Below are 13,817 nucleotides of genomic sequence, written 5' to 3'. Positions count from 1 at the left end.
ATGGCAGAAAGTTGCATATCCATAGACTATCGACAACTGTCCTGGTGACTTGGGGAAAAAAGCATCTTGTATTCTATTCCAAAAAATCCCCTGGTGCTTTATTCCCCCTCAGGACTTTTTAGTCTTACCGACATAGACATTTCCTTGGTTTCACACAATTTCCTATTTTTCAAAGTGAAACTTTTTCATAGTATGAGGTAGGGCTGGGTGATTAATCAAAAATAATCCAAATTGACATTCAGAATCGATCTAATTTTTCCAGGTCATTTTTTTTCCCTTTTCGATTACTTTCCCTACCATGTGTGGAGTCACGTGACCCCGCTTAAGGCTGATTTATACTTAAGTAGATCGATGGACCCATTATTGAGCCTTACTTAGCACTACATTGACGATGATTGGAAGCTGTGCCAGAGATGCCTTGAGACGCATATTTTCTATTACTTTAAAATTATTATTTACATTAGAATATTTTTTTACAGGAGACGCATGAAGTGTATTGTTTAAAATATTATTTAGAGGATATGCAAGAGTTATTTTATTAAGAAAAGATACTGCTTATTTTCTACTTTTATATGAAAAACATTGAAAATATTTTGTTTCCAAAAGTGCAAGTTATTTATTGTCACTTTTTTTTATAAGAAAAAAGTGACTTGCTTTTAGGCAATGTGTGTTTTAATTTCAGTTGTTCAACATTGATGTTCAATAAATAATCATTGATAGTAGATAGTGAGTGTTTTTCTCTCACTTGTAATATGTGAGCATATTTACTGTACAAAACTTGTCTGTGAACTATGCAAATCAATAAAATCAATAAATAAAATAACCGTAAGCAAGTAAAAATTAATTAATCCAGATTTTGATTTTCAGCCAAATCACCCAGCCCAAATATGCAGGTACTCAAATAGGAGTTTAATCTTTTATGAATTGTTATAGACAATCTCTTATGTACTGTATGTGGTTGCAGTGGCCTAGTTACTATCAATATATAAACTGATATCCAAAAGGCTGTAGGTTTGAAATCATGAAAAAGCTTCTGAAAAACATGTATCAAGTGGTTAAGTAATAACCCCAGAACCTGAAATATAATTCAGTGAGAGTTCCTCAAGATTTTCCAATGGGTTTCTATAGGTAAAATAGCATCTGTGGCTAATAAAATTTGACAATACTTTAAAGCGTTTTTTCTTTACAGTGTAATTATACTCTCATATCAAAAATGTCTGAGGTGCGAGTGTGTGCAGTTTATGCTTTTGAACAAAATATTTAGTTCATTCATTCATTTTTCCTTCGGCTTAGTCCCTTTATTTATCAGGGGTCGCCACAGCAGAATGAACCACCAACTTATCCAGCCTATGTTTTAGAACGCGGATGCCCTTTCAGCTGCAACCCAGTATTAGGAAACATCCATTCATGCACATTCTCACACATGCACTACGGCTAATTTGGTCTACCTCATGTCTTTGGACTGTGGGGTAAACCGGAGCACCTCGAGGAAACCCACGCAAACATATGGAGAACATGCAAAATCCACACAGAAATGCCAACTGACCCAGCTGGGACTGGAACCAGCGACCTTCTTGCTGTGAGGCGACAGTGCTAACCTTACAAAACGAAAACCTTACGAAACGAAAACCTTAAGCATCCCATGACTTCCAGTCTCTGACATCCTTCTTGCACCACTCTATTGTAGTTTTAGCCTGCATTAGTTTATTTTTAAATGACAAAGTAAATGAACCCTGCATAATTATAAAATTATAACAGTTATGACAGGCTTACTCACTTTTATTAAGTCAAATGATCACTTTATGCGTTTGCTATGTTGATGGCGAAATTCAACAAAATATGGAAGTATATATACTTAAGTTTGAATCTAATAACAACTTGTACAGTTGAAGTTAAACAATTATAGATGTATCGATAGACAATTTTCATGGTCTGTTTTCTTGGATATGGCCTTTTTAGTAAGTGATGCGTGTGTGTTTTTTTTTTTTTTTTTTCTCTCGATGGAAGTTATACTGTTGTTATACACATTGACTATATAATGATGATTTGAAAAATGCTGTGTGGGTCACCAGACAATAGATGGCTAGGTTTTGAATCAGAGATAAACTATATCTCTGTAACTATAACTATCAGAGATCTTCACTGTTTCCAGTGAGGGCTTAGAGAAACGTCTTCATGCTTTTATCACCAGCAGGGTGGATTACTGTAATGGACTCCTCACTGGCCCTCCCAAAAAGACAGTCAGACAGTTGCAGCTCATCCAGAACGCTACTGCCAGGATTCTGACCAGAACCAGAAAATCAGAGCACATCACACCTGTCCTCAGGTCTTTACACTGGCTCCCAGTTACATTCAGAATAGATTTTCAAGTATTATTACTTGTCTATAAATCACTAAATGGTCTAGGACCTCAATACATTACAGATATGCACACTGAATACAAACCTAACAGATCACTCAGATCTTTAGGATCAAATAAACTAGAAATTCCTAGAGTTCATTCAAAGCAGGGTGAATCCCCCTTCAACTACTAGGCCCCCCGCTGCTGGAATCAGCTTCCAGAAATGATCAGATGTGCTCCAACATTAGACACATTCAAATCAAGACTGAAAACACATCTGTTTTGATGTGCCTTTACTGAATGAGCACTGTGCTACGTCTGACAGATCGCAATTATGTATATTCTTTTTCATTCTTTTATAACCTGTTTTAACATTTTAATCCGATTAATCACTTATTATTATTATTATTATTATTATTATTATTATTATTATTATTATTTGTTTTTATATTCTTTTACTTGTCTCTTTTATTCTTGTTTATGTAGAACACTTTAAACCCCCACTGTGTATGAACTGTGCAATATAAATAAACTTGTCTTGCCTTTATAATTTTATATTTCATTTTAATTATAAAGTGTTCATTCAGCTTTTCTTTAATTTCAAATTAATTCAACAAAATAACTCATGCTGTTCATACTGTCGCCACTCCACTTTGACCTCTCTACAACGTGACACACTTTTGAAGACATAGTTGTTTCAATGACCCTCCTATTCCTGTAAGTTAACGCTCCTATTTCTTCATGGGAACATAGTGAAGCAGAAAGAAGACTCCTCGCTGAGTACTTCTTGTAATCTTCCATCACAGGGAGTGTAGTTGTTACCCCCCACCATTAAAGGAGGAGCTCGGTATCTTGAGGCTTAGAGCTGCAAATCCATGTTTTTACTGTAAACGCCCCTCACTGAGTAGCAAACATTACACGCCAGCTAACATTTTAAGTTGATCATCGGCTCTTTACGACTGTTTGGACCCCAAACATGATATTAGTTCAGATAATTTGTATTCCTGATGGCTAAAGGGGCAACTATTTTATGCAAAAAAGGGAGAAAATAAACTGCTTAAGACTGAAAAACGTTAAATATTTAAAGGTTTGAATTGCTCAATATCCTTCTATTCACTGGAGGCCTATAAAACAGGAACATGGGTTGCCAGAAGTTGAAACCGATTTGTTTTCTTTCTTTTTTTTTTTTTAGCATTATTTTTTCATTTTCTTTGACGGAGAAAAAAAGTTGTCTGTTTGCACTCTTTCACAACAAAGTCCCATGCCAATTTCCAGCGACTTGTGGCAAGCCCCCTGCACCAGAACAAAGGCTGCTGTCTGAATTTGAAGTGGAAATTTCCACTGAGCCTTGAGCCCTGGCTATCCCAGTTGCACATCTGAAACTTAATATTACAACTAAACTAGTGGGCCTCCAGCTTTGTAAGGGGAGTGTGTAGTGCAGGTCTTGACAGAGCAAGGTTAGTGAGAATATGTGATCTCTTTTTAGAGTTTAAAAGAGTTGATGGTCTTGCAGGAGCAGTCAAAATCACAATTACAAGAAGAAATGCCCCGGAAAATGAACTTTAATTAGATTTGATCTCAAGGCTTCAGCTCAGCAGAGAAAATAATAGATGGTGACAGAGACTGCCAGAATCTGCATAAACACTTTCTTATCAGGGTGATCAGTAAATCTGTTTTCACTATTTATCACCTACTCAGTCTGATAGGTAATGTTTTTACCTAGTATTAACATGCATTTTCTACTACAGAACAAACAAACCCTTGTTATATGACTTTTAAGTGAAACAGAAAGCAAGCATATGGATATGATGTGGATAATTACAATTTCAATTCAATCTCTGTTTTGGTAGAAAGTAATAAAGTATGAATGGATTTTCTTTCTATTTTCCCACAATAAATGTACCTTATGTATACTCTCAAACATTCTTTCGGTTTAGTCCCTTTATTAATCAGGGGATGCCACAACGGAATGAACCGCCAACTTATCCAGCATATGTTTTACGCAGCAGATGCCCTTCATCACTGGGAAACACCCATGCATGTGGGGGAAACCAAAGCACACGGAGGAAACACACACAAATGCAGGGAGAAACTCCACACAGAAATGCCAACTGACCCAGCCAAGGCTCGAACCAGCGACCTTCTTGCTGTGAGGCGACAGCACTACCTACTGCGCCACCGCGTCACCCACTCTCAAACATTACATATCAAAAAAGAAAACTCCAAAACTTTTAACAATTGTGGGATGAAGCTATAAGATATGTTCCATGAATAAAAGCACATCTGAAGCCATAAATATATAAAGTATAATATTAAATATACTTAAATAAAGCTAGTAATATATACAGTATTTAATATAAAAAGACCATTTTTAAGGTCATAGTTCTACTGGAAGTCCTGATGATTTGGCTAAATGTCATTGGATGTTATCACATTTAGACTATTCCTATGACAACGATGTATCCAAATAATCTACAAAGAATTTCCATGCCTTTTTAAAAAGATTCTGGTCTACACAACAACCTTTTCAAATACAAACAAAAATGGCCAAAAACTCTGTATTACATATGCCAGGCCAGTTTTGGCTCAGTCAACTTATTAGTAAACTGTATCTACAGGGAAGTGACGATATGCCATCTTATGTCCATGTATTATTTGCTGTGTGTGTATGATGCATCTCTGCTTTTGGTTGTAATATGAAGTACAGTACATCCACACTTTGCTGATAAAGTGTAAGGAAATACTGCAACAACACTACCCAGTTCTCCACCATTGTTGTGTATGATTGTTTGAGCTTGCCTTTAATCTATAATTCCCTAAACGTGTACCATGATGTGCATGATGTCATTCTTTTCAAAGACTTTTCGAGTGTTTACACCACAACCTTGTTTATGGAAAACCTCCACCCTTTTTCAAATTTATGCAATTTCAGTCCTAAAAACTGAAACTGAAAAAATGCTGTTACTAAGGAAGACTCACACTAGGTACAGATGCCTTAAACCCTGCCAAAGCAACTCTCCCCCGACAGCCTGCACTCGCTGTGCATTTTGCCTTCCGAGCCGAAGCACGCTTACGTCATCAATGATGCGACTGTTCAGTTTAACAGAAGAGAAGCGCTCTAGCTCAGCACAGTGGAGATTGCTTTAGTTATATCATATTTTTAGTCGTTTTGGATGCAGCGACAAGCAAATATTTTGCCAAACAGCTCCACACTTTTTGGCGCTCATAAATTATCATAAACGTGCATCGTGTCAACTTAATTGTTTTGTTTAATTGTAAACTTTGAAATCATTGAGTTAGCTTTAGTTGCGTTTAGGGCAACACAAAGTGGAATTCCGCATTTATTACTGTGTTTCTTGTATCAATGCAAACATCACTATTATCTAAATAATCTAAGAGTGCTTTCACACCTGTTTTGTTCCGAAACGGGAATTCAAATTGTTACAGTGATGCACTTTGTGCTTGGTGCGGTTCGCTTTCACACGGCAAAGTTCCTAAACGGACAGAAAGAGCTAAAACAAGTCACATGCGAGTATTGGTCAGAGTTTCAGGGTTTGTTTTGCAGTCTCGCTCAGCTGTCATGCGTCCTTATTTGGCAATGAGCAACAAGACATTATAAGCGGAAAGCTGCGCTTTAATTTTGAATGGTGACACCCACAGACATAGTCACAAAGTATAAATCAGAGGTAAGACTTTCTCATACAAAGCACTTGGCTAGAATTATGCATTATAGGCTTTGCATTATAGACCCAAATAACAGATAAACCAGACTGCTGTTCGGTCAGTTTTCCTAATGGATAAACGGCTTTTGTTAATAGTTGGCATGCTTTGACTTTCGTATTTGACATGAAATGCACATTTACCGGTAGGAATGACATCTCGCCCTACTCATAATTCTCTCTTCATATAGCCATATGTATGCCTATTACATATCCATAATACACTGTGATATAGCCGGGCTCGGATCGTATTGCTTTCTCACTACAATCGATCTGCTCCAGAGTTTGTTTTAATTGAGCCGAGACCACCTCATTCAGGCGATCTCGGACCGATTTGATCTGACGCGGATCCGAGCGCGATTGCTGTTTTCACCGCACTAACTTGGGAAACGAGACAGGTTCCGAAACAAAAGTCTAGGTGTGAAAGCACCCTAAATCACGTTTTTAGAGTGTGACTGGGCAGTGAGATTATAGTGTTTAATCCAGGGCAACAGTTACTCTGACAGCAAGTTAATCCATGTTAGCCCAAAGCAAAGCTGTAAGTGAGGAATCAGACAGGACAAAAATGATCAACCAAGCCTATTTAACTTTATTTCTGCCATAATACAAAGGTTTTGCCTTTTTTTTTGTTTTCCACAGAAGAAAACTTCACAAGGGTTTAAAATCGGAACAGCATGAGGGTGAGTAAACGACGACAGTTTTCATTTCTGGGTCAATGGGAATACATAGTGCTGACTAAGCTCTATAACAGAGAAGATATGATTTATATTTCGGAACGATGATGAATGTGGTGCATGCGAATAAATAGCTTGTCCTGCAATAATTCTCTCAAATGCTTTGCTATGCTGAAACTAAGTGCAAGCGGGCTTGTTATGCTGATCTGAGAACAGATCTGCCGGCACTTTTATAAAGGGTTTCATGATCCTAAATCTATGCAAGAGGGCAAGTGTCCTGTCTTGTGAGCTTAAACTGTAACACGAGACGTTACAAACAAGTTGTAGAAGTGACACCAGCAGCTGTTGCCCCTAATTTACCCTCTCAGCCGACGTTCCCCACAGGACTCTCATAAACAACCTTGAATGATTTTTGCCCTAATTTTACTTTGGTCTCGTCATGTGTTAAATGGGTGGCCATGTATGCACACAAATATTCACAGTATACCCCTTCGATACAGAATTAGTGGTAAGCAACTATGTTTCACTGGAGAATTGGTGTTTCTTAAACATCAGAGAGTGATTTTTCTTTCAATGAGTCTATGAAACCAGCAGATACCGGAAATGCCGGAGCAACTGTTCATTAAAGAGACTTACAAGCTGTTGATGCAAGAACAGTTTGAGACATTATAAAGATGAGCAACTTGCTGAGCCGAGCGATCAATTATTGCGGTGATTTTCTTTTTTCAGAATGTCTGTAGCTGCGGTTTGGTGATCAATTAAATGACCAGACAACTTGAGCTATTAAAGATGTTGTAAAGCATTATGTTAACACTTACACTGGCAGATATATCATCTTTGTGGGTTTTAGGCAGGATTCAGAACTCAGGAGCCTGCAAAACATGATGACTAATTCACATCTGTGTCTTTAAAAGTTACATAATCTTTTACTGAAAAAATAAAATTGAGGGGAACAAACATGCAAATCCAGCTGATGACGAATCGCCTCACTATCCAGGGTATGTTTCTACCTTAATAAAGCAATTTCCGGTCTTATGAACAGAAAGAAATAATTAGGCTCAGAATTAACTATGAGTCATGTCTGGCATGTGTAAAACTCTTCATTAGCATCATGCACGACTCAAAGACAGGCTGCTCAGCAGCTCATTTGCATGTTAAGTAACCTCAAAGTTAAAGCAAAAGCTGAATTTATGTTAGTCATAAGCACACAGTAACATACAAGCATTCTCTACATGATTACAAAGCACAAACTTCAGAAATGAGCCCTTTGGTTTTGAAATGTCACCATGTTTGAATATTAATAAACACCGAGTGGAAACAGATGGAATTGGGGCTCAATTGCCCATGAATAAACTGCTTTCATCAGTGAGCTGTAGGCAAATATTTATAGTTTGTGAGTACTGCTGCACACAAGGTCACACTGTTGACCTCTTCACCATAGGAGGCTGTTCTTTTCATTGTCTACTACCAAGTGGCCAGGATGGAATAAGGCAAATTGACATCTCTGGACATTGTGCACAAAAACAAATTCCTGATTAGTTCTTACTACATGCAGTACATTACGTTCAGCCATCTAGACTGAAAACAGCATGCATACACACTGTTTATTACACCAGAGACCAGACCTGCCTGCTTGGTGATTTGAGAGATGCAATTTAAGTAAATGAATTTACTTAATGGAATTTCCATGACAAATTTTGAATGACTTTTCATCTTTAGTAATATGCAAATGTGTATATTAAAAAAAAAGTTGTTAGATAATGAAATGTGCTTCATGTGCTAACTATTTAAGGATGTGCTCACACTTGTAGCTCAGTTCCTTTGCTTCATTTTGTTCAGACTGATGCTGCTAGGCGATTAAATGAAATTAAATTGCAAGTGCGATTACGCTAAGCTGAAATTGTTAGGGAACAACGGATCTGTGATCAGTAGTAAATATCCTCCGAAACTCCAAACACCTACAATGAAAAACCCAGGATATCTTCATAGCATTATAAACCGATGATTTAACTAACTCATTGATTCAGCATGAAAAATAATCGCACAACTACAGAAACATCTCACCGAAGTATTTATTTCAAACATTCGACTGAAGTTACTACAAAAGAAGAAAGTTTGGAATAAAAACGACTAGACCGTTTTGAGGGATGTAAACAAAAACAATGTTCCCAACGTATTTCCTGTTTTCCATTTTTAATTTCTAGAGCTTCTGAGAATCCAAAAAGAGCCAAATATTAACAATAATGTTATGATGGCTGTTAATATTGTTATGATTGAATTGCCTCTTGTTACAGTTATAAAATAGTTTGATAGCAAGCAGAAAATGTTCATGAGCCAATGACATGACCACATTGAAATGGTCTGTGGTTTTTTCACATACAGAATTTACTACACAGTCATAGTTTATTGAGATGCTTAAACCATTCTCATTATAGAATGAATATATATATATATATATATATATATATATATATATATATATATATATATATATATATATATATATATATATCTGTGTCATTGTGAGATGAGATATGAGATTTTCTGCTCCATCTGAAAGTAGGTACTGGAGGTTTACTACAGCTGGCTTTTCTGACTAGTGTCAAAACCACCATCGATTAATTGTCCAGCCCTAGTCCAGACCAAAAAAGTTTTGCTTTGCACTCGTTTTTAACACCAAATGTAAAGATACAAAACAAAAAAAATTATGCAATTTGCAACCAAACATTCAAAATCATGTTTTGAAAAGGGCTAAACTTGCCCATTGTTGGTACATGTGTACAGGAACATGTAAAGAGCTCTTTTAATGCACAGAAGAGTGAAAACAGTGCCAGGAAATCCCCGTAACACAAGCAAATGAAAATCTCCTGTAAGGAGATGTATTTCAGATTGCTGTATTGAACTACAATGAGCTACACTGTGACTATGATGAGAAAGAACAAGAGTTTAAAAGTAGACTAGACTAACATTTTCAGCAGTCTCAGTTTGTTTGGTGTGTACTATACTTTTTCAAAGCAATCGACGGAACATTTGCAGAAATATATATTTAATAAATAATATGTATATACATTTATATTTTTTATCAAACCAAGCATGCCAAGTGTGAACACACCCTAAGTCTGATCTGTTTTACGTTGATGTGTAGGTGGAAGTGCACGTAGGCCTACTGTATGAAACTTTGAGCATTATGTCATGTAAATATCCCAAGGCAAAATCAAGTGCCAGTGCACCATAACTAAACATTCTCCAGCACTGAAGCTCATAAAGAAGTGCACCGATTACTATTGTGTTTACGTTGTGTAAGAGGAGCACGTGGTAAACAAACAGCTGGGGTCAGGCCAGCACGCGCCTCGAACATTCTGCGCGCGCTTCCATGTATTGTCATTATGACGTTGGGTAGTTTGACACCACACATGAATGAGCGAGCATTCAGCAAAAAACAGAAAGAAAGAAAAAGTAGAGCCCGTCGCTGTGGCAGACACACAGCAGATAATGACCTCAATACTGCTCAAATCCGAAGGCAGAAACGCTTAAATTTTGGATACTTCACTCCGGTTATTATATCTTTGTATTTATGTGTTGGCCATCTCTGCACATAGAATGTCTTCTGCTTGTAGAATGCGTTCTGCTTGCAGTATATGTCGAATCATAATTAACGTAAACATCACGCCTTTTACCGCAACTATAAGCTTTGAGAGACAAATTAGCCATTCCGCTATGTGCAACTGTAACAAGAACCATTCTGAATCGATTCGTTTGAACAGTTCAAAAAAGGATTCAACGTTCTTTGCGTCATGACGTAATTGTTAGCCCGTGGTCCCTGACATTCAGCGTGTAACATGCTTCAGTAGTCTTATGTAAGCGTATTATGATATATTATGTTCCCCCATTAATATACTGTTGTTATAATACGCCTGTAGTCAGCAATCGACAACCTAGTGCCAACAGAGTAAACCCCTTCACAGTGTGTACAAAAGATGGAGACTACATAATATATTTTGGAGTTATTAAATGGTAAAATTGTTTATATTTAACATACGAAATGTATTTATTGACATATTTAGGATAAATAAAATAATACAGGTTGTTGTTGTTGTTGTTTATTATTATTATTCGTGTTAATTACATTTCAAACTTAAGATTTCCAACACCATAATCTTAAATTAGGCTATTTTAAGATCTATTTGATCTTGACTGACGAATCAAATGTAGCCTACAACAACCAGTAAACCAGATTTGACAAATACTCCCACAGAAAACATTTATTATTTAAACATTTTTATTAAATGAATCTAACGTTTACCTGACAGGTTTCGCCCTTGTGTTGTGTGTATATATATTAAACATGTTATTTTAAAGTATCTTTCATAACTTTCGCTCTATTAATGAAATCCTCAGTTCACAATTCAATAAATAAGTCCGCTATTTGTTGGTTAAAGAGCACAAGGACCGATTCTCTGGGATTTGCTAAGATTTGAACAGACCGGTTTTACGAAACTGTTTGAGTGAACCATAATAAAGATCCGACTCAAATGATTCGTTCACAAATCGGACACCGTTAACAGATTCTATAACGTAACAAGACACCAGTTCATGCTAAGTAACGTGTAATTTAGGTTTCGAGCTTTAATCTGTGCACTTCGAGAACAAAACGCGGCCAAGGATGAATGTCTGTTTATGATCCAGCAGATGACTGTATTTATTTATGTGTTCATGTGGAGGTGTAGTATGGACTCACCAGCCGTTTCTCCGCCACTCCTCCCTCCTGCTCGATCACAAACCCCAATACTGATGGGAAACAGCTCAAATTCAGCGCCTCCGCGATGCAAAACACCTACTTTCTTCTAAGCAGCGACCATAAATAAATCAGTCACGTCTTTTAATCAGCATAAATCCGAGCGCGTTATTAACATATCAACACAAGCCTACATAAACAGAGGCATCGCGGGCTGGGAGTTCACCGCTGCACGTAAAACAGAAAGTAAAAGCGATCTACGGGCGTCTTGAGACTGGAGTGGAGTTTGTGTGCTCCTCATATACGACTGCATGTGGTGGTCGATTGAGGATTTTGGTGGTGGATGTGGTTTGTGCACGTAGCTCACGACACGAGCTGGTCCCTCCCCCTTCATCACATACAGAGAGGGACGGAGGATTGGGGGGGGGGGGGGGGGGGGGGGGTATTGGGAGAGATGCGGATGCTGTAGGGGGAGGTGATGGTTTTTTTTTTTTTTGCCTAGTGTAATGTACATTAATATGATAATATAATATCTTCAGCCATATAATATTAAAGAATAGAATAAAAGCATTATGTAGTAATTAATATAACCACATCACCACTACATGATGCTCTTCGTAGTTTGGAGAATGAATGGATAAGTGTTTATATGATGTAATTTAATAATATAATATGCCTACAACCATATAATATTATAGAACGGAATTAAATGGAATAGAAAGCATAATGTAGTAATATAACCATATCACTATAGGATGCTCTTTGTAGTTTGCAATATGAAGGAGAAGTGTATATATAATGTAATATCATATCATGTATTATTGCATAAACTGTTTATTTATACACTATATTATGTATAACTCTGTTTATGCAGTATTATTCACCATAGGTTGTTCGTAGATTTGGTGAATGAATGGATAAGTGTATTTATTATGTATTTATTGTCATATGATTTATATAATAAACTATTTGGAGATTAACAAAATATATCATAAAACATATCACAACGTATATTTGGCATAAGCAATTTGGAAATATACCACTCTAGATTAATATAAGAGCCCGCTTAGGGTTATGTTATGCTATAATGTAATATAACACACATGCAAACATAGAATATTTTATATTAAAGGGAACAGAATATAAAATATAATGTAATGTTGTAATACAACCAAATGTCGACGTGAGGATGCTCTTAGTGGTTCAGTAGATAATAATATATATGACAATTTAATATCACATGTCCTATAATGCACAAAAAGTTAGAAAATTATTAATAATATAAAAATATCAATGTAATAAAAAAAGCCCTACAAAATGATGGTTTGGTGTTATATACATGTCATAACAATGGTCTTAACATGGTTACATGTATATACAAGTTTTGAATTAATCTCTGAAAAGCACTTATTATATATATTTTCCATATTGCTTTTTCTATATGGTTGTTTAATGTTATATTATAAGTGTTTTGAAAAATATGTAGTAACAATAATAATGACAACTAACTAACTAACTGAATAAATAAATAGATGATTAAATAAATATAGATTATGGAATAAATAAATTATTAAATTAATATATTATTAAATGTATAAATTATTAAATAAATTAAATAGATTAAATAATTATTACATAAATTAATAAATTATTAAATAAACGAATAAATAAATGATTAAACAAATAATTAAATGATTAAATAGATGGTCAAATAATTAAATAAATGCATAAATAAATGAATAATTAATAATTAAATAAATTAATAAATTAATAATTAAATGATTAAATAAATTAATGAATAATTGATTAAATGGTTAAATAAATGATTAAACGATTGAATAAATAAATAGATTATTAAATAATTAGATGGTTAAATTATTAAATAAATTATTAAATGATTGAATAGATGATTGAATAAATAGATTATTAAATGATTAAATAAATAAATGATTAAATGAATAAATAGATGATTTAACAAATAGATTATTAAATAAAATATTAAATAAATAAATAGATGAATAAATAAAAAAATGAATAAATAATTGAATAAATAACTTTTACATGAATAATTAAATTATTAAATGATTAAATAAATAGATAATTAAATGGTTAAATGATTAAATGAATAAATAGATGATTGAACAAATAGATGATTAAATAAATAAATTTTTAAATGAATAAATAAATGGATGACTGTATAAATTGATGATTAAATAAATAAATTATTAAATAAATATATGAATAAATAAAGGCATGATTGAATAAATAGATGATTAAATAAATAAGTGATTAAGTAAATAAATAGATGATTAAATAAATAAGTGATTAAATAAATAAATAGATGATTA

General features: G+C 34.8%; 1 protein-coding gene across 2 annotated transcripts in view; it reads right to left on the bottom strand.

Annotated features, from left to right (window-relative positions):
* LOC130239210 (RING finger protein 24-like) overlaps nucleotides 1-11,813 on the bottom strand; it is a 40,882-nt gene extending 29,069 nt beyond the window's left edge. The window contains exons 1-2 of one of the 2 annotated variants that reach the window (XM_056470312.1): nucleotides 11,473-11,813; nucleotides 7,553-7,606 (exon numbers count right to left, since the gene is read on the bottom strand). In XM_056470312.1, coding sequence (XP_056326287.1) covers nucleotides 7,553-7,569 — 17 coding nt within the window. In that variant the 5' untranslated portion in view covers nucleotides 7,570-7,606; nucleotides 11,473-11,813. The remainder of the gene's footprint in view (nucleotides 1-7,552; nucleotides 7,607-11,472) is intronic. The other variant, XR_008838689.1, reaches the window with a different exon arrangement.
* Nucleotides 11,814-13,817: the final 2,004 nt, after the last annotated feature.

This window comes from Danio aesculapii, chromosome 1 (genome assembly GCF_903798145.1).
Source record: "Danio aesculapii chromosome 1, fDanAes4.1, whole genome shotgun sequence".
Taxonomy (NCBI): Eukaryota; Metazoa; Chordata; class Actinopteri; order Cypriniformes; family Danionidae; genus Danio; species Danio aesculapii.
Note: the sequence above shows the minus strand (reverse complement) of the source record. Positions and strands in the feature narration are given on the sequence as shown.